The following is a 21,007-nucleotide window of genomic DNA, read 5'->3' on the forward strand; positions in this document are numbered from 1 at the left end:
ATAATGGTCACCGGAGGAGAGTGGAGAGCCAGATAACCCTGCAACATGGAAACTTCAGAGCAGCCCTAGAGGATATGAAAAAGGTAAAAATTAGTCTTTGGAGCCTATTCTATATCAAAACGGTAATGTACTTTATAAATCATTTAGATTTGCCTAATACACTGGCTGTTTTAACTGCTGCTGTCCCTATTCTGTGTAGTATAATTCACCCCATAGCATGGTCGTTGTCAGTGTTTACTAGATAAAACAGAATTTTAATCACCATTTACTGTGTACAGGAAAAATCATCTTTTGGGTGCTATAACCATTGATAAAAACTCACCAGCTGTGTCTAAAATAAATCAATAATAAACACTTTCAACATTGCAAAAATGACCTAGGTTGTTTTTTTTAAATCCCTTTAAAAGTTTCATTTAATTATTTATTTACAAATAGGGGGTTTTGTTTGTTTATTATTTTACATTACTTACATACATCTTTGCTTTACATTTTGAAGTTATCAGGCAAATGGATTTTAGTATGCCATTTTCATAGGTGTGTGTCATTATACTCTGTCCCCCACCTCTCTGGCCTAGCCCATTCCTTCCCTGTGTAGTTCCGCTTTTGACTTTCATCTATGTATCCCATCACTCTCTTCTCTCCCCTCCTTCCTCCTCTAAGACCATTTCTTCTGTGGTTCCCTTTCTACTTTTATGTATGTAGCCTGTGTGTGTGTGTGTGTGCATGCATGTGTGTGTACTCTCGAGCACCTGTGTAAAAGGAAGAGGCTGATGTGGGGAGTGTACACTCCTCTGTTGTGCTCCACCTTATTTTTAAATTTTCTTTATAATTGGCATTTTTATAGGTGCATATGATGAGAAATGGTTGTTTATTTCCCCCCAACATGTCCTCCTTCCAGCTTCATGCAAGATCCATGCCAAGTGCAGTTAGTGCTGTGTGTGTGTGTGTGTGTGTGTGTGTGTGTGTGTGTGTGTGGTGGAGGTGAGACCATCCACTGGAGCATAGGAATCCTATCAGTAGTCACATCTTTAAAAAAAAAAAAAAACAATTTCTACTCCCCTAGAAAATATCAGCTGCAATCTTTCTGCAGTGAGGGATGGGGCCTAGAAATCACCAGTTACACTATGACGGAATCTAGTGGGTTCGATCTTGTACAGTCTCTTGCGGGTGACTATGGCTGCTGGCACTATGAAGGCTAGCCAGCAAGGATGAACGTTACTAGTCGGTTTGAGATTGATTTTTCTGTTGGTTTTTTTTTTTTTGTTATTGTTTGTTTGTTTTGTGTTTTGTTTTGTTTTTTACTGCAGTGAGAGTCTTATCTTGGGTTGCCGTTGAGTGAACAAGCAATAGCCTGTGTTCTTTTGGAGATTCCAGAGATCTACCCCACCTTGTTTTTTGACACCAGGTCCCTCACTGAACCCTGTGCTCACCAATTTAGACTGGCTGACTCGGAAGTTCCAGGAATCTAGCTATCTCCGGCCCTGCCCCCCGGGTGCTATGGTTAGAGATGTATGCTGCTACACACGGCTACACATATGGGTACTGGGATGCAAACTCAGGTCCATGTTTGTGTGCTAACTCAGCCCCATCTCCACAAAGGAGTTTGAATTTGCATTTCCCTCACGGCTATGGAAGTTGATATCCACCAACCATTTTCATTTGGTTGGTTTTCGGTTTGTAATATTTTTACTTATTCTTTAAACTTTTCATATTTTTAGCGAAACATATTCAAATATTCTTTAAAATTTATGCAAGCTATCATGATATCCATCTGCCACTACTTCAGTCCCTCCTAGCACCTCCCCCTCTGTCGCCTTTCCCAGAGGTTTCATCTCCTCTAGTTTATTGCTATCAAAAACCACCTGAGCCCAATCAGTCCTATCCATCTATGTCTATGGTTGTGGGCCAGCCCCTGTAGCATGAACCACCTACCAGAAACAACATCCCTAAAAGAGAGTAACTTTCTCTTCCTCAGCTAGATGCAGGAGCTCACGGGGCCTCTCCTGCACCTATGCTGGCATTTAGACTGGTTTCATTTTATGTAGATCTTATGCTGATGTGCATTGACGTGTGCAACCACCATACTGTGTCCAAAAGTCACTTACAACCCTCCTCCTCCTCATCTGCCAGCTCTTACATCCTCTCTGCCCCTTCTTTCTTAGTGTTCCCTGAAAGGGGAATGTTGACATCTGACCCGCCCATAGCTGAGCACTCACAATTACTTATACTCCACCCTTCAATCATTTATGAGGCTCTGCATTAACCACCCACTCACTGCAAATAGGAGCTTCTGTAACCAAGATTAGAGCAGCAGAAATCTATGATTACAAACATAGTTAGAAAGCAGTTTGACAGCGTGTCAATTTAGTAAAACAGCAACAGTAGGTTCCCTCCAAGGACCTGTGACCTGGAGCCTCAAGCAGGATATCCAAAAACAACCATGAACAACCAAGCATGAACAACCAAGCATGAATTCCTTTCTGTGGCTCAGGCATCACTGCCAATCAGAGAGCGGTTAGTTCTCGAACTGCTGCGAGCATCTTCCTAAACATGCTGTCACTGTGATGTGCAGCGTCCAGTGCGGGACGAGGCTTTGATGCCTTCCTCCTCTGGAAGCTTGCATCGCACCTTTGCACTATGTAACCAGTGTACTGGCCATTTTAATTCTCCTTTTGAGGACTGTCTGTGCACTTCATTAGCCACTTATTAGATCATTTGAGGGATTGGGTATTTAATTTTTGTAGTTCTTTATATATTTTAGACATTAACCTCTGGAATATCATTGGCAACAATTTATAACCTAAATCTCATATGAAAGAAGATTTTCTGGAATAAGCTTTAAATAAGTGTCTATTTATAGAAACTTCTAATTTATGCTGACTCTATGGCAATCCAAAAACTCTTAAAAATCACGGGGAATTTTTAAATGTTTCTTTTGCTTTAAAATTTTGTATTTTCTTCATTCATCAGTCCTATCAAGTTTCCAGTCTTCTAAACGCCATCTGTATTTTTAAGCAGTTGAAAAAGCCTTTTCACAACTGGAAAAATATTTTAATTCCTTCTGACTTGGAAATCAACCTATCCAAGCTTCGTATGGATCCCTCCGGCAGTGACGAGGATGCAGATGCCGACTTTGACACCCAGGTCATCATCCAACAGAGTCTGCTGGATGTTTACAAGCCAGGGATAGCTCAGCACACGCCAGAAGCGGCGAGGTAATGTCTGTCTCGTTGGCAGTGAGCACTAAGACGTACGTATTCAGCAGCTGAGAGGAGTCGTGGCCCTCATGTCACAAGAACAGAAGGGAAGGCAGGCAGGAGGACGGGGAGTTGTCTTCCTTTTCTTTTTCAGTAGTGGTCGAAACTGAACCCAAGGTCACATAAATGCAAGGCATGCACTGTGCCACTGAGCTGCGTTTTCCAGAGGATAACTGTAACTGAAGTGTGTATAAGATATGATGCCCAAATGCACAGAAAAAAATTTAAAAACTTGGAGAGAATTAAGAATTTAGTAAGGGGGCTGGAAAGTGGGTTTAGCGGTTAAGAGGTCCTGAGTTCAGTTCCCAGCAACCACATGGTGGCTCACAACCATCTATACTGGGATGTGATTCCCTCTTCTGCACTGCAGGCATACATGCAGGCAGAATACTGTATAGATAAGAAATAAAATCAACCTTTAAAGAAGGAAAGAGTTGCTGGAGGGCAACGTCTGGGTGAGAAGACACTTGCTGAAACCAGAAGGAAAGAATGAACCCAGTCTCTGCAGGGCCAGAAATTGAGACAGTAGTCATTACATAAATTTCATTTATTAAACTTCAAGATTTACACGATACCTAGGAAAGATTGCTGGTTGGGTCAGACACTTGTTGGTGTTAGAAATCTAGAGTTGGGGAGCTGGAGAGATGGCTCACTGACTGCTCTTCCAGAGGTCCTGAGTTCAATTCCCAGCAACCACATGGTGGCTCTCAACCATCTGTAATGGGATCTGATGCCCTCTTCTGGTGTGTCTGAAGACAGCAATAGTGGGCTCATTTACATAAAATAAGTAAATCTTTTTTAAAAGAAAGAAAGAGAGAGAGAAAGGGAGAGAGAGAAAGAAAGAGAGAAAGAGAGAGAGAGAAAGAAAGAAAGAAAGAAAGAAAGAAAGAGGGAGAGAAAGAAAGAAAGAAAGAAAGAAAGAAAGAAAGAGAGAAAGAAAGGGAGAGAGAGAGAAAGAAAGAAAGAAAGAAAGAAAGAAAGAAAGAAAGGAAGAAAGAAAGGAAGGAAGGGATAGAGAAAGAAAGAAAGAAAGAAGGAAAGGGAAGGATAGAGAAAGAAAGAAAGAAAGAAAGAAAGAAAGAAAGAAAGGAAGAAAGAAAGGAAGGAAGGGATAGAGAAAGAAAGAAAGAAAGAAAGAAAGAAAGAAAGAAAGAAAGAAAGAAAGAAAGAAAGAAAGAAAGAAAGGGAGGGATAGAGAAAGAAAGAAAGAAAGAAAGAAAGGAAAGAAAGAAAGAAAGAAAGAAAGAAAGAAAGAAAGAAAGAAAGAAAGAAAGAAAGAGGGGCTGGGTAAAGTGTTTGCTGTTACAAACATGAGATCCTGAGTTCATATCCCCAGCACCCACAGAAATGCAAGACATGGTGGTGTATGTCTGTAACCTCGGTGTTTGGGGAAGGCAGAGACAGCTTGGTACCCAAGCTTATTGGCCAGCCAACACAATCCAACCGAACTGATGAGATCTCATAAAAACATGGAGAATCAGTGAAGGAGGTCACCAGATGCTGACCTCTGGTCTTCCTGCACAGAATATCCTTGCACACATGTGAACACACACACACACACAAAGGAGGATCCAGAACTAAAGAATTGTAAGGTAGAGGATTAGTGCTCTTGTAAGTCAGTAAGACTGCGGTAGTTTCTTATAGAATATATGGACACTAACACAGCACCAAGCCCATTAACACAGTCTTAAATGTTAAAGAGAATCTGCTGGCTACATTGTGAACAAGACAGTGTCTAAAAAAATTCATTCTCTGCAACCTAAACTCATTGAGTAATCAGAGAAAATAATCTAGGATTCATATATGGCAGGCACAGTGGTGCATGCCAACGGTCCCTGCAGAGACAGAAATGAGGCAGGGAAATGAAGCAGCCCTGGGCTACACAGTGAGAGCCCTCCCCTTCTCGACATTTAAATTTTCATATACAAAGCTTTAATGTTTAGTTATTTTTATAAAAGTATAATTTAAACTGTCACTGTTTCCTGAGAGAGAATTCCAATTCTGGGAACATTTTAAACTTCACACTCTGGTGATGTATGTTTTCAGCAATAATTTTTTTGGAAATCATAGAGTAGCTATCAGTTTTTCCATGTTGTACAATGATATTTCAATTTCAGACGGGTTTGAGTCAGCTCTCCAACATTTATTGATGGCAAATACTGTGTTCTAGGCGCCCATGTAGACTTGTTTCCTTGCCTCCCAAAAGCTGTACCTAATAAAGCATGGCAGGTATGGAGAGGCAGTGTCCCTATAATGTGTTGGGGAACAACACTACATTTTACAAATGGGATCTCGCTCGCTTGCTCGCTCCCTCGCTCTTTCACCCCAAGCGCGTGTGTGTACGCGGGCAGGTGAGTGTGTGCATGAGTGTGTGCACTGGGGATCAAATCCAAGGTGTTGTGCATGCTAGGCAAGAGCACTAACGCTAAGCTGCTTCCACCTTCGTAGCAAGTGACTTTATTAGGCCTCCCTGGTTGCCTGGCACTGGAGCTCACCCCTGAGTGCCTGCAGCTGCCTTGGATTTCGATCAGAAACATTAGATTTATAATTGCCTTTTTTTTTTTTTTTCTGTGCAGACTCCATTCCTTCCCAAGTGATGATTATAAGAAGATAGCTGAAGCCATCGAGACAGTTAAGTACTCTTCCTATTCCCTGGTACGGTATGGTGGGGAGGTACGAGACTGGTGGCATTTCCTTCCAAAAGCATGGAAACGGGTTCTACTGCAGGCTGAACGTTTGGGGGATCCAGAGTCTGAAGTGGTCTTTTCAGCATAACTTATCAAAGAATGCCAGAGTTCCTGTGTAGACAGAACTAGGGGTCCCCCCTGCACCTGAGTGGCGAGGAACGCCGGGTGCGAAGCCTTTGATGTTGAAGCTTGCCTTTGGTTGAGGACGGTGCTCGGATTCTGCTCTTACATTCGGACTTCGCTGGTAGACTTCAGGAGCAGTGTGGGCTCCTGTGCGCGCCAAATGTGAATCTCCTGTTTTCCTTGTTACCAGGTAAGGAAGATGCATTGGCAGGCTTTGCCAAGTACCATCCAGCCTTTGATGAAGCCAATGGGAATGGCTGGCTTCCTCTGCATAAGGCAGCAGTGCAGTTAAACAAGAACATCTTAGAAATAACCATGAACGGTAAACTCCTTTTCACGCCAATGGATGCTTCTGAGGAATAAGTTTATTTCTGTGTCTTAACCCGTGTGGTGTGATGAATTTATTTCAGCTTCCGAACCCAGTACGTGGGAACGAACCACTCACAACGGTGAAACAGCACTTTTTTTGGCTGTCAGCAGTAGCCTCCTGGAAAACGCCCACTTTCTCCTTCTCAAAGGCTGTAATCCAAACGCTAAAACTTCTGAAGGCAATTCTCCTCTTCTTACAGGTAAATGCACACTGTCTTTGACGAAGAGTCTCGGTCCCCTCCACGCCCACATTTTTTTGTTAGGACACTGACAATTTGGCCCCCACTGATCCGACACAGAATCCTGCTCTCTGGCTTGTAGATAGCTGGGTGTGGTGACTTTCATTTATAACCAAGCATTCTTGACTTTGAGGCCAATCTGGGTCACATAGTGAGTTAAAAGCTAGCATGGATTTTGAAAACCTGTCCCAAGGAAGAAAAATTTAAGACAGAAAAATCCTCTGAGTAAGAACAAAGATAGCTGGGAACGGTAGAGAATTCTAATATGGCCCTTTAACCCAGCACACATGCGGTTCTTATCAGCACAGACCTGCCTATTGTCCCACTGGGCTCTGAGTCTTTCCATTCATAGAAAACCAACACTGAGTCCAGAAGCCTCTTCTGAGGAGGCTGTGTTCAACTACAGAGCAGTACCCACAGGATGTGCAAGGACCTCGGGGCAGGTCGACCCTTGGGTATCTGTATACTAAGTGTGTGTAAAAGTCTCACAGTCAAAACAAGCACACATTAAACTCTGAAGACTCTCACAATGATAGCGGGAAGCCAGTTCCTCTCAGGAACTCTGCCTTCTTTTCATTCTCTCTGACTGTGGTGCTGCGCATGTCCAGGCCTGCACCCGTTTTGTTTCTTTTGGTGTTGCTAACTGTGGAGTCGTTTTCATCCCAAAGAACCTCGGGGAGTATTCTGTGCTGCACACTTTGGAAACCAGGTCCCAACCCTCACTTCCTGTGAGCTCGCCATTCCCCTACGCATATGTAATTCCATCGTGGTCACCCATCATTTGCTGAGATGGGCTCTGTTGCTGTTAGGATTCTCCTTCTCAGCAGCTTACCAGTGCCTTAAGACTCTTTAGACTTTCATTAAAATATATGTAATTCTCTTTCATAAAAGATGGTTTAGAGAAACAACTCCAAAAATAGAATTAACATGAAATAACCCTTGTCACCATGACTCCATGTCACAGGTGAAGGAGCAACTTGAATACACAGCAATGTCAAGTGTAGGCTGCCTTAGCAATGTCAAGTGTAGGCTTACCTTCTGAAGCATTTAAGATGATTCACATCCACTCCTTTTCCTTTTTATAATAGTTTTACATTTATTTACTCACTGTGTGTGTGTGTGTGTTGGGGGGTGTTACGTGTGCCGTGATACACACATGAAGGTCATATGACTACCTGCAGTAATTGGTTCCCTCCTCCCGCCATGCACAGCCCAGGGGTGGGATGCAGCAAGTACCCGGGCTGCCTCACTGGTCCTCTTTGCTTTCATTCTTCAAAATAATTTTAAAAGATTGTCATAGATTATTTACACATAACACTGGTTACCCCTGTAACATTCCTGCACAGTGAAAGGCTGTATACTACGTGTCTTTTCAGATACCCCCACTTCCTGTCTTTGTTTTTGATGATCCAATGAATTTAATTAGGGTTGCTTAAAGAAACATGGGAGAGAGGGTGTTTACTGGAGTGTGGACAACTTACTAGTGAAGAAACATCTCTCTATCCTCCAGTAACCATTAACTGCCTAAGGATCGTAGGGATGGGTGGAGCTTGTGAGCCTTTCCATAACCTCCTATTTTCCTGAGAAATAAAGATGATAACTTGAACTTTGTCTCAACCATGTAAACGCCCCGTAGACGGTTGTACTCACAGCTTACAGAAATCAAACACCCCACTGAGGTAAAACTGCTAACATCACTTTGCATACGCGTCGTTTAAAATGTGCCTCCTAAACAAAGAATGCTAGAGCATGGGGGAGAGGTAGAGAGTTCCTTAGGACAATGAGGGGCAGGCCAGGTAACTATGGCAGTGGAGCATGCCTTATACAAGAACTTGGGAGGCAGAGGTTGTAAGTTTGAGGCCAGCCTGGTCTAGAAATCAAGTCTCAAAACCCAAACCAAAAAGAAGAAGCTAAAGGACACCAACTAATATGATGTTTAACCTCATATTGTCATAACATCCACCTCACAATCCCCCAGCTGTTCTGAAAGACGCCTACGACATGGCCACCTTGCTGATCAGCCATGGAGCAGATGTCAATCTCCGATGTGCCAATGAGAGGACAGCTCTCCATGAAGCTGCCAAGCTGGGCAGACTGGACATGGTAAAACTGATGCTGGCTTCTGGAGCATACCCAGATGCACGGAGCTCCTACGGATTCACGCCCCTTGCCCTCGCTGCTCAAGGTGGACACACTGGGATCATGCAACTACTACTGCAGAAAGGCAAGGCTTACCTGATGGTTGATTACAGGGTTACTGAGATCCAAGGGGGCGACTCTAGGGGAATTCTTTTCTTTTCTTCTTCTTCTTTTTTTTTTTTTTGTAGAACATGATTTTAATATTTTCAACAGTTGGTATTCAACAAACAGAATAGTTATTTTAAGATATACTGCTGGGCGTGGTGGCGCACATCTTTAATCCTAGCACTTGGGAGACAGAGGCAGGCAGATTTCTGAGTTCGAGGCCAGCCTGGTCTTCAGAGTGAGTTACAGGACAGCCAGGGCTATACAGAGAAACCCTGTCTCGAAAAACCAAAACCAAAACAAAAATAAAGATAAAGATATACTTCATTGTTATGTCTTCCTTTTCATTTCTGATTTTCTTAATTTGGATACTGTCTCTATGCCCTCTGGTTAGTCTGGCTAAGGTTTATCTATCTTGTTGATTTTCTCAAAGAACCAACTCCTGGTTTGTTGATTCTTTGTATAGTTCTTGTTGTTTTTATTTGGTTTGATTATTTCATTCTGTCTACTCCTCTTGGGTATCTTGGCTTCTTTTTGTTCTACAGCTTTCAGGTGTGCTGTTAAGCACCTAGTGTAAGCTCTCTCCAGTTTCTTTTTAGAGGCACTTAGAGCTATGAATTTTCTTCCTACCACTGCTTTCATTGTGCCCCATAAGTTTTGGTATGATGTGTCTTCATTTTCATTAAATTATAAAAAGCCTTTAATTTCTTTATTTCTTCCTTGACCAAGTCATCATTGAGTAGAGCATTCAGCTTTCATGTGTATGTGTGCTTTCCGTAATTTTTGTTGGTATTTAAGACCAGCCTTGGTGATCTGATAGAGTGCATGGGATTATTTCAATATTCTTGTATCTCTTGAGGTCTGTTTTGAAACCAATTAAATGGTCAGTTTTGGAGAAGGTACTGTGAGATGCTGAGAAGAAGGTATATTCTTTTGCTTTAGGATGAAATGTTCTATAAATATCTGTTAGATCCACTTGGTTCATAACTTCTCTTAGTTTCATATGTCTCTGTTTAGTTTCTGTTTCCATGATCTGTTCATTGCTGAGAGTGGGCTGTTGAAGTCTCCCACTATTATTGTGTGTGGTGTGATGTGTGCTTTGAGCTTTAGTAAAGTTTCTTTATGAATGTGGGTGCCCTTGCATTTGGAGCATAGACGTTCAGAATTGAGAACTCATCTTGGTAGATTGTTCCTTTGACCAGTATGAAGTGTCCTTCCTTATCTTTTTTTTTTTTTTTTGATAACTTTTGGTTGAGAGTTGATTTTATTCGATATTAGAATGGCTATTCCAGCTTGTTTCTTGGGACCATGGGACCATTTGCTTGGAAAATTGTTTTCCAACCTCTTACTCTGAGGTAGTGTTTGTCTTTGTCACTGAGGTGCATTTCCTGTATGCAGCAAAATGCTGGGTCCTGTTTATATATCTAGTCTGTTAGTCTATGTCTTTTGGGGGAAATTGAGTCCATTGATGTTAAGAGATATTAAGGAAAAGTGATTGTTACTTTTTACTATTTTTGTTGTTAGAGCTGGAATTATGTTTGTGTGGCTATCTTCTTTTGGGTTTGTTGCAAGATTACTTTCTTACTTTTTCTAGGGTATAGTTTTCCTCCTTGTGTTGGTGTTTTCCATGTATTATCCTTTGTAGGGCTGGATTTACGGAAAGATATCTTGTAAATTTGGTTTTGTCATGGAATATCTTGGTTTCTCTGTCTGTGGTAATTGAGAGTTTTTTTGGGGTTTTTTGTTTGGTTGGGTGTTTGTTTGTTTGTTTGTTTTTTCCGAGACAGGGTTTCTCTGTATAGCCCTGGCTATCCTGGAACTCACTTTGTAGACCAGGCTGGCCTCAAACTCAGAAATCCGCCTGCCTCTGCCTCCCGAGTGCTGGGATCAAAGGTGTGCGCCACTATGTCTGGCTGGTAATTGAGAGTTTTGCTGGGTATAGTAGCCTGGGTTGGCATTTGTGTTCTCTTAGGGTCTGTATGACATCTGCCCAGGATCTTCTAGCTTTCATAGTCTCTGGTGAGAAGTCTGGTGTAATTCTGATAGGTCTGCCTTTATATGTTACTTGACCTTTTCCCCTTACAGCTTTTTTTTTAAATATTTTTTATTAGGTATTTTCCTCATTTACATTTCCAATGCTATCCCAAAAGTCCCCCATACCCTCCCTCACCCACTCCCCTACCCACCCACTCCCACTTTTTGGCCCTGGCGTTCCCCTCTACTGGGGCATATAAAGTTTGCAAGTCCAATGGGCCTCTCTTTCCAGTGATGGCCGACTAGGCCATCTTTTGATACATATGCAGCTAGAGTCAAGAGCTCCAGGGTACTGGTTAGCTCATAATGTTGTTCCACCTATAGGGTTGCAGATCCCTTTAGCTCCTTGGCTACTTTCTCTAGCTCCTCCATTGGGGGCCCTGTGATCCATCCAATAGCTGACTGTGAGCATCCACTTCTGTGTTTGCTAGGCCCCTGCATAGTCTCACAAGAGACACTATATCAGGGTCCTTTCAGCAAAATCTTGCTAGTGTATGCAATGGTGTCAGCGTTTGGAAGCTGATTATGGGATGGATCCCTGGATATGGCAGTCTCTAGATGGTTCATCCTTTCGTCACAGCTCCAAACTTTGTCTCTGTAACTCCTTCCATGGGTGTTTTGTTCCCAATTCCAAGAAGGGGCAAAGTGTCCACACTTTGGTCTTCGTTCTTCTTGAGTTTCATGCGTTTAGCAAATTGTATCTTATATCTTGGGTATCCTAAGTTTCTGGGCTAATATCCACTTATCAATGAGTACATATTGTGTGAGTTCCTTTGTGATTGAGTTACCTCACTCAGGATGATGCCCTCCAGGTCCATCCATTTGCCTAGGAATTTCATAAATTCATTCTTTTTAATAGCTGAGTAGTACTCCATTGTGTAAATGTACCACATTTTCTGTATCCATTCCTCTGTTGAGGGCCCCTTACAGCTTTTAACATTCTTTCTTTGTTTAGTGCATTTGTTGTTTTGATTATTATGTGACGGGAGGAATTTCTTTTCTGGTCCAGTCTATTTGGAGTTCTGTAGACTTCTTGTATGTTCATGGGCATCTCTTTCTTTAGGTTATGGAAGTTTTCTTTTATAATTTTGTTGAAGATATTTACTGGCCCTTTAAATTGGGAATCTTTGCTCTCTTCTATACCTCTTATCCTTAGGTTTGGTCTTCTCATTGTGTCCTGAATTTCCTGGATGTTTTAGGTTAGGAGCTTTTTGCTTTTTGCATTTTCTTTGACTGTTGTGCCAATGTTTTTAATGGTATCTTCTGCACCTGAGATTCTCTCTTCTATCTCTTGTATTCTTTTGGTGATGCTTCCATCTATGACTCCTTATTCTTTCCAAGGTTTTCTAACTCGAGGGCTATCTCCCTTTGTGATCTCTTTATTGTTTCTATTTCCATTTTTAGATCTTGGATGGTTTTGTTCATTTCCTTCACCTGTTTAATTGTGTTTTCCTCTAATTCTTTAAGGGATTTTTTGTGTTTCCTCTTTAGGGGTTTCTACTTGTTTACCTGTGTTCTGTATTTCTTTAAAGGAGTTATTTATGTCTCTCTTAAACTCCTCTATCATCATCATGAGAAGTGATTTTAGATTTGAATCTGCTTTTCTGGTGTGATGATGTATCCAGGACTTGCTATGGTGGAGAATTGAGTTCTGATGATGCCAAGTAACCTTGGTTTCTGTTGCTTATGTTCTTATACTTGCTTCTCACCATGTGATTATCTCTAGTGCTACCTGCCCTTACTATATCTAACTGGGGCCTGCCCTTCCTGTGATCCTGGTTGTGTCAGAACTCTTCAGAGTTCAGCTGTCTCTGTGATCCTGGGATTCTGGGATCCTGGGATCCTGAGATCCTGGGTGTGTCAGAACTCCTGGGAGTCAAGCTGCCACTGGGATTCCTGGGATCCTGGGATCCTGTGGACCTGGGCTATTAGAGCACCTGGAAACAGATCTTCCTCTGGGTGTTGTGGGACTGGCTTCAGAGTTCGTGCCCAAGGTCTACTCAGGGCACCTGCCAGACCAGAAGGAACCCATGCCACTGGTTGGGCAGAGTTCCTGGGTGCCCGGTCCAGCTGGTCCCAGTTCCTTCCGGTGTTGGGGCAGATCTAGTGTCCTCCTCACCTCTGATTCTATGATCCTGGGAGTGTTAGAACACCTGGGAGTCGAGCTTCCTCTGGGTGTTGTGGGACTGGCTATGGAGTTCAGGCCCAAGGTCTCTAGGGGGAATTCTTATTGTTGATTTTAAGAACTCTCTGTCTCTCTGTCTCTGTCTCTGTCTCTGTCTCTCTGTCTCTCTCTCTGTCTCTCTCTCTCCCCCCTCCCTCCTTCCCTCCCTCCCTCCCTTCCTCCCTCCCTCTCTTTTGGCAGAGCCTAGAGGAAATGTTAACATTCCTCAATTTTGGTTTAATTTTTTAAAAGTGCCAGCTGCAGCACTTCTTCCAATAGGCCCTCTCTCTTAACTGCAGCACTGTGTTATAACGGTTATATAATGACCGTTCTAGATTGTGGTTTAACTACTGTGGACACTTAGCTCCGAAAATGTACAGATCACTGAGTTCATCGTTAATGTGTCCAATGATACAGTATATCTACAGCTTCTTTTTTCAAATAAGCTTACCTTGTACCCAGATTTAATAAAAACCCAACAATGTAATTATCTTCTTTCTCCTTGTGACCTGAAGCTTTATTTTTATTTTTTTAGTAACACGTAGTCTAGGACTGCAATACCCGACAGAGCCTCTGATATTACAGAGCAGCCCTGTCCTTTGTACACTTTCTTCTTTTCTATACAGGAAGCAGATCTCCAACAAATGCTGTTGAATTTTAGCATGATGCCTGACACATGTGACCTAGGAGACGTCTAAAGTTACTGACTAGAAAATCAAAAAGTAAACAGGAGCTCTGTCGTCTTTGAGGAAAGCAGTCTCGTCTGTCTCTATGTCTGTGTCTCGCTCTTGTGTTTTGTTGGGGTTTAAGCAAACGTCTTCTGTATTCTAGGCAAGAATTCTAATAATAAACTGCATCCCTAGCCTAAGAGTCATCTTTGCTTAGGATCACTGATTTAAGCTCAGAGATGGAGGGAAAACAACAGATCTTAGATCTTTTACCCTTCAGGGGAACTAGCATTTGCTGGTTGAGCAGGTTGAGCCCTCATTTGCCAGTGAGCCAGGATTTGAAGTCATATCTGACTCTAAATCACATTGTTTTGCTACCCTGTGTGATCACAGCAGCTATGTGGTGTGGTGGCCCTCACCTTTAATTCCAGCACTTGGGAGGCAGAGGTAAGCAGATCTCTGTGAGTTCGAGGCCAGCCTTGTCTACAGAGCTAGTTCCAGGACAGCCACGGCTATTACGCAGAAAAACCATGTCTCTAGCCAGGCGTGGTGGCACACACCTGTAATCCCAGCACTCGGGAGGCAGAGGCAGGCGGATTTCTGAGTTCGAGGCCAGCCTGGTCTACAGAATGAGTTCTAGGACAGCCAGGGCTACACAGAGAAACTCTGTCTTGAAAAAAACCAAATTAAAAAAAAATGTCTCAAAAAACAAAAACCAAACAAACAAAAGTAAGCTTGGGTCTGGAGAGGTGCACACATGTCTTAATTGCCTTTATTGTCTATTAGCTGTGTGCCTTTGGGGGAGTTAACCCAGAAGACCTGAGTTGTGTCACCTTTAAGTGAGAACCTGCTTCTGAGGTTGGTGGTGAAGTTAGAAATTCTTTACTTTTGTTTATCTTTGATTTTGAGACAGAATCTCTTTATGTAGCTCTTGCTGTCCAGGAACTTGCCATATAGACCAGGTTGGCCCCAAATCCAGAGATCCACATGTCTCCACCACCCAATGCCTGGCTGAGAATTTCTTTTTAATTACATGTGTCTCTCTCTATGTGTGTATATGCCGTAAGTGTCAAAGAAGACTGGAAAGACAGCACTGGACCCCCACAACTAGAATTAAAAGTGGCTGTGAGCCACCCAACCTGGTACTGGAAACTGAATTCCAGTCTTCTGGAAGAGCAGCAAGCGCTTTAACCACTGCTCTCTCTCTAGTCCCAAGTTTAGAAATTTTTACACAGATAAAGGGACTGGGACATTGTTAACACTCAAAAACCATTTATTAGATTGCTTAGTGCATTCTAGGAACGCGGGTCTTGTGCAGCCCTTGTGATAAGGAGTCTGTTCTAAAGTAAAGGCACATCCTTCCATTGAGATATAAAGATGCTCAGATGTGCTCGGCTTCCCTGAGACATTGATGTAGACTTCTTTCTTTTCTTCACCTTCCCGCTCCCCTCCCAGTTGCTGCCCTAGATCTGGAGGGCACTTACCCTACAAACATGGGTACACTTATCCTTGTAGCTATCAAAGTTAGGGGCTGGACAGATGGTTCAGCAGTTACAAGCAATTATTGTTCTTGCAGAGGACCAGGATTTGGTCCCAGTCACAACCATCAGTAACTACAGTTTCAGGGGATTCGATGCCCTCTTCAGACCTCTGTGAGCACCATACATGCATGAGATGCACATGACATGCAGAACACTCATATGCATAAATAAATATAAAAACAAAACAATTAGCACCTGTGATAGTAAAGTACTAAGAATCAAAGGTGATATAAAATATGGCTCCCTTTTCTCGTGTTATCTACATCAACTAGTTGGGGAAGAAAACCACGGGATAAAAGTAGTTTCTAAATAACGGTTCGGTTGGCTTTCAGTGTAGTTTAGTATGTCATTTGGCACTTGGGACTCCAGTAAGAATACTTGGTAAAAGGCAGCTTTCTTTCTAGGCTGTCTTATATAAGCCACCCTAATCCATAACTCACTTGCATGGAGAGTGGCATTAAGAAGCAACTATATATTTACCATGTCTTTTAACAGTACTTTGATGAAAGGGGACATTTGTAATTTTTAAGTTATTAGAGACTGTGGGCCTAGGTACCAGAAGTTTTCCACGGAGACCTCTATCCAGGCCGGGTGGGAAAGCCCCAGTGAGGGAAATGAGTGCAGGCAGGGAGATAGACGAAGCCTCTGCTACGCCTTCCAGGTAACTCAGAGCCTGGATCAGTGAAAAGCCAACAATCCAGTGAGGAATGAGGCGGAACTTGGGCGCAGCTCTTCGGGAGAGAAGATCTCTTCCCAAGTGTTACACCTCTTGGAACAAAAGCGCCAGACAAAGGAATAGTTCTCGCATTCCTTTTACTCTCTGCATGGCTCTCCTATATACAGTCCTGGCAGTGATTTAGAGTTTGACAGCAAGCCCCTCTCATTGGCTTGGGCTGAGAGTTTGGGGGAAACCTTATTTGCATGTGAGAGGGCTTGGTCCTGTTCGTTAAGGGGCTGATAGCCACGCCTCTCCTGTGGGGGGCTGTGGGGGCGGTAGCTCGACAGGAGCCAGGGTCCAGAAGACATGAGAGAACTCCTTCCGTCCCATGTAAGTGATTTATCACTACCGGGGCCTGGGGTTCAAGATCTAGCCTCGACTGGAAACCAGGCTGTCTGTGCGTAGCCCATTGCCCCACAAGAGTCTGTTTATAGTAAAAGACCCTAATTCTTCCTAGGTAAAATTGAGGACAGGTTGAGTTACTGATGGTTGTGAACTACAATGTGGTTGCTGGGAATCAAACCCTGGTCCTTTGGAAGAGCAACAATTGCTCTTAACTGCTAAGCCCTCTCTCCAGCCCCTAACTGCTTTTCAGCAGACATTAAGATTGCTTAAGTGATATAGTGAAAAGAATCTTTGCCTAATGAGACTGCTTCTTTCCAGGAGCTGACGTTCACAGTCAGGCCTCTGACTCGTCCTCTGTGTTACTTGAAGCTGTTAGAGGAGGGAATCCGGAAGCTGTGAGTCTGTTGTTAGAGTATGGAGCTGATGCCAACATTCCTAAGAGTTCAGGCCACCTGCCCATCCACGTGGCAGCTGACAAAGGCCATTTCCTGTAAGTTAAATTCTGTAATTGTAAATAACAGGAAATTGTAGTAACCAGGTTTTTTTGTTGTTGTTGTTGTTGTTGTTTCGTTTTGTTTTTAAAGAACTGCTTTCGAAATATAGAAAGCCTTGGGTCTCAGATGACTGCCGCTAATTCAGAGTTTTTAACCTAAAAGAGTGGTTCTTCTAAATTTTACTTGACATCTGAGTTTCTTAACGAAGGAACTCTCACTTCCGTTAGGTCTTAAATACTGGCTGATTAACATAGCACTCAGTGTAGGGATAACAGTATCATAAGCAGGTTAACTCTGCACCGTAACAACCTAAAGTGCACTTTGAAATTCTTCCTCAGAGCTCTAAAGGTATTGGTCCCAGTCACAGACATCGCAGCCATCAAGAAGAGCGGGATCAGTCCGGTTCACTGCGCAGCAGCTGGGGCGCACCCCCACTGCCTGGAACTTCTCATTCAGGCTGGATTTGATGTGAATTTCATGCTGGATCAGAGAATCCGTAAACATTATGATGATCAACGGAAGTCAGCCTTGTATTTTGCTGTTTCAAACGGTGACCTCCCTTCAGTTAAGCTGCTTCTGAGTGCTGGAGCTCTACCCAATCAAGACCCAGTCAACTGCCTACAGATAGCTCTTAGGATGGGCAACTATGAGCTCATAAGTCTATTACTGAGGCACGGGGCCAACGTCAACTACTTCTGCCGCGTTAACCCTTTGCATTTCCCATCAGCGCTACAATACACATTGAAAGATGAAGTCATGCTCAGGATGCTGTTGAATTATGGCTATGACACTGAGCGATGTTTTGATTGTCCTCATGGAGAAAGGGTTCATCGGTTTTGTACTTTTGAAGGCTGGACATCTACAGTTATTAAAGATACTATGGTAAGCCTACAGTACTGGCATTATTCCCTAAGCATTTATTGTCTTGTAGCGTTAGAACTGTAACAATCGGCATGATGTGCCCTTGGAAAAGCTCTGATAGTCTTGCACTCTGGCTACTTTTTCTTTGTATGATTCATTTATCTAAAATGTGTCTAAGTTCTCCATACCAGTGATCACTGGGTTTCTTTTATTATGTTTTCTAGCTCTCAGATCTGATCAGCCCATTCCTCTGGCCATCCATCCTTCTGATGAGCAGAGACCGCCACACACACACACACACACACACACACACACACACACACACACAGACACACACACATCACACACACACACACACACACACAGACACACACACATCACACACACACACACACACACACACACACATGATGAGCAGAGACCGCCACACACACACACACAGACACACACACACACCACACACACACACACACACACACACACCACACACACACACACACATAATGAGCAGAGACCGCCACACACACACACACACACACACACAGCGCACCTCTTCACTTTGCCTTACCTCCTCTGCATCTCCCTCACCTTCAACGTTTTCCAGGGCTTTTTAATGGCTTCTCCTATTTTCCAGGTCTCCAAGTGTCCTCTCCCAGAGGCCCTTCCCTGGCCATCTTAAGGACATCCCTCTCTTAATCACTCTCTTATTGTGGAGATTGGCTCTTTTATAGCCTTCATCTAGAATTATCATTTTAACTCTTTTGCCTCCTTCAAAGATATATGAGCATCAATCAGCTCCTGGTCATTTGTTCATGGGCTTTTAGGTCTGTGCTTGGCACATAATAGATGTTTTATATATACCTGGATTTATATGATCAACATTTGAAAGCAGGATGATGAATGGGAGACTTTGAAACAGTTTGATTAAGTGGCAGGTTTTATTTTAGGTAATCGGGCTAGGAGTTACTTTGTGCACTGACTTGGCATTTAAACATACACTATCCGGTATTATTTTCTAAACAGTCCATAAAGTATGACTTCAATTCTCATTTGGGCATTTTTTTCTAAAGGCACATAAATTATTTAAAGGCAGAAATTGTCATTGTTCAAGCATCAGGATCAGATCTAGGTTATAAACAATAAAAAATGCAAAAAATAATAAAAGCTTTAATAAAGTGGCGTCTGGGCAGGAAGGCATACATGTAGCCCCAGCTACTCAGGAGCCATTACTTGAGGCCAGCCTGAGCAACACAGTAAGATTCTATCTCAAAAATCAAAAATAGGTGATGTCTCACCAAGGCGCTTGACACCAAGCCTAATGACCTGAGTTTGATCCCTGGAATCCACAATGGAAGGAGATAACCCTGTAACCATGCACACGCATGAACGCACACACGCACGAACATAAACAAACGTTTTTTTTAAAAGGTAAAGCACCTCATTGTCTTCTCCTATGGAACCAGAAGTAATCTTTCAGGCAGATGGTGTCACAGCTTCATACGTAACAGGAGAAACACGCTCCCACATTCCAGCTGCCCAGATGGCTGCCTGTGTCTTGCTTTTCTTTAAGGGTATCTGGGTAGCTACTCAGACTCCCACTCACATCTGATGGCTAGAGCTGCCAAAAGGTCACTAGCTAGTGGCAAGGCAATCTTGGTTGCAGCAAGCCAAAATGACAAACATACAGAACCATCTGCCACTCACTGCCTCGTGTGAGGCTCTGAGGCCACACTGAAATCAGGTGACAGAGCTTAGCTCATGGCACTTTACACTCTTCTCTACTCTGCTCAACCACAGTGCTCAGTGCTGATTTTCATTTGTTTTCTGCTTATTTTCCTCACAGTTTTGTGAAGTCATAACTTTGTCATGGCTACAGCATCTCTCTGGGAAAGTTGTTCGTGTGATGCTTGATTATGTTGATCAAGTTCAAATCTGTTCAAAATTGAAAGCTGTGCTGGAAAAACAAAGGCTCTGGCCAGAAATACATTTTATCTTGAGTGAGTATCGTTCTCATAGAAAATTCCTACCAAAACACTAAGTGTGTTTTTATTTTTTTTATAACACTTCTGATTAAAAGGTTGACCTAAAAGAGAATAGAAAAATATTATTCCTTTAAAATGGTGCTACTCATAATCACAATTAATGTGTGCTTATTATCACTTCCCCGCAAATGAAATCTAATGACTTTGTAGATAGGTAACACTTGTTTCCCCAACCCACTTAACCTATGGTTATGAAACAATTTACACCCAGGAACTGTAAGTTCTATAGAGCAAGAGCAAGAGGGGAGTGCTCAGTTCTACCCTGGTATCATATTAAAATGATACTCTTCCATATGGGTTTGTTCACTTAGATCAAGCTAAGATTTCCTTATATCTCGTCTCTCCTGGGTGATCTTTGAGCTTTTAACCAATCCCAGGAAACAGGATGGGGGAGCTACTATTTAAGCCAGACTCACAATTGATGCAGTTCTGAAGCTGTCTACATAGAAGGCCATGATGAAGACTGAAATGCTGTTTCCCTACAATAGGGATGCCAGATATAAACCTTGTGAACACAGATATCAAATACATTTGCCAACTAAACCCTCGGCTCACCAAAAAACAAAACCCAAAGCAATCCTTTGTTTCTGTCTTAGCCAACCCCCGTTCTCTACAACATTTGTGCCGCCTTAAGATCCGGAAGTGTATGGGACGGTTACGTTTGCGCTGCCCCGTCTTCATGTCGTTTCTTCCGCTGCCCAATCTCTTAAAAGCGTACGTCCTTTACAAAGAATATGACCTTTTTGGACAAGAACGTTCTACAGGAACATGGTAACTAAGCTCGTCTAGAGGGCAAGGTATAATCTGCAGCACTTTCTTAACAACTTGCTTGTTGTAAAGGATTTTTTCTTTACTTTACTCAGTAAATCTCAGTGCAAACTACATTGTTTAAAAAGCGTGTTCTGTGTGGGATACCTCCCTATGACCTGTTGTTCACAAGTTTCAGGAAACTTTCAAATAATACATTATTTGAATTATTATTGAATACAAATAATCATTGTTCTTGACTACACACCATAACTCAGTGAGACACTACTGCTGCAAACATCACACACTTTGGTCTCAGGACACAGAGATATCAAGAAACATCTCCTAGCTGGCTGGAAACATCTCCTAGCTGGCTAGCTTTTCTAGCAGTGCAAGTTGTTCGCAGACATCTGGTTGTGGGATGGGACTCATCACTGCCTTACCCAGCTGGAGACTGCATGCTACACAGTATCT

At 42.7% G+C, this 21,007-nt stretch overlaps 1 protein-coding gene across 4 annotated transcripts; it reads left to right on the plus strand.

The window, feature by feature from the left end:
- Positions 1–20,668, plus strand: Asb14 (ankyrin repeat and SOCS box-containing 14). Of its 4 annotated transcripts, none has more exons than XM_006518555.4 (10): positions 3–83; positions 3,016–3,215; positions 5,834–5,889; positions 6,258–6,389; positions 6,478–6,636; positions 8,654–8,899; positions 16,708–16,879; positions 17,222–17,765; positions 19,588–19,741; positions 20,383–20,668. In XM_006518555.4, the coding sequence occupies exons 1-10, from the start codon at positions 75–77 to the stop codon at positions 20,559–20,561; spliced, it is 1,851 nt and encodes a 616-aa protein (XP_006518618.1). In that variant the 5' UTR covers positions 3–74; the 3' UTR covers positions 20,562–20,668. The 4 variants fall into 4 exon arrangements, with proteins under 4 accessions (XP_011243257.1, XP_006518618.1, NP_001164219.2 ...); NM_001170748.2 differs by having other exon boundaries at positions 25–83; positions 3,019–3,215; positions 20,383–20,598; XM_011244955.2 differs by lacking the exon at positions 3,016–3,215 and having other exon boundaries at positions 1–83; positions 5,834–5,888.
- The last annotated feature ends 339 nt before the right edge of the window (positions 20,669–21,007 follow it).

The sequence above is a fragment of the Mus musculus genome, chromosome 14, assembly GCF_000001635.26.
Source record: "Mus musculus strain C57BL/6J chromosome 14, GRCm38.p6 C57BL/6J".
NCBI lineage: Eukaryota > Metazoa > Chordata > Mammalia > Rodentia > Muridae > Mus > Mus musculus.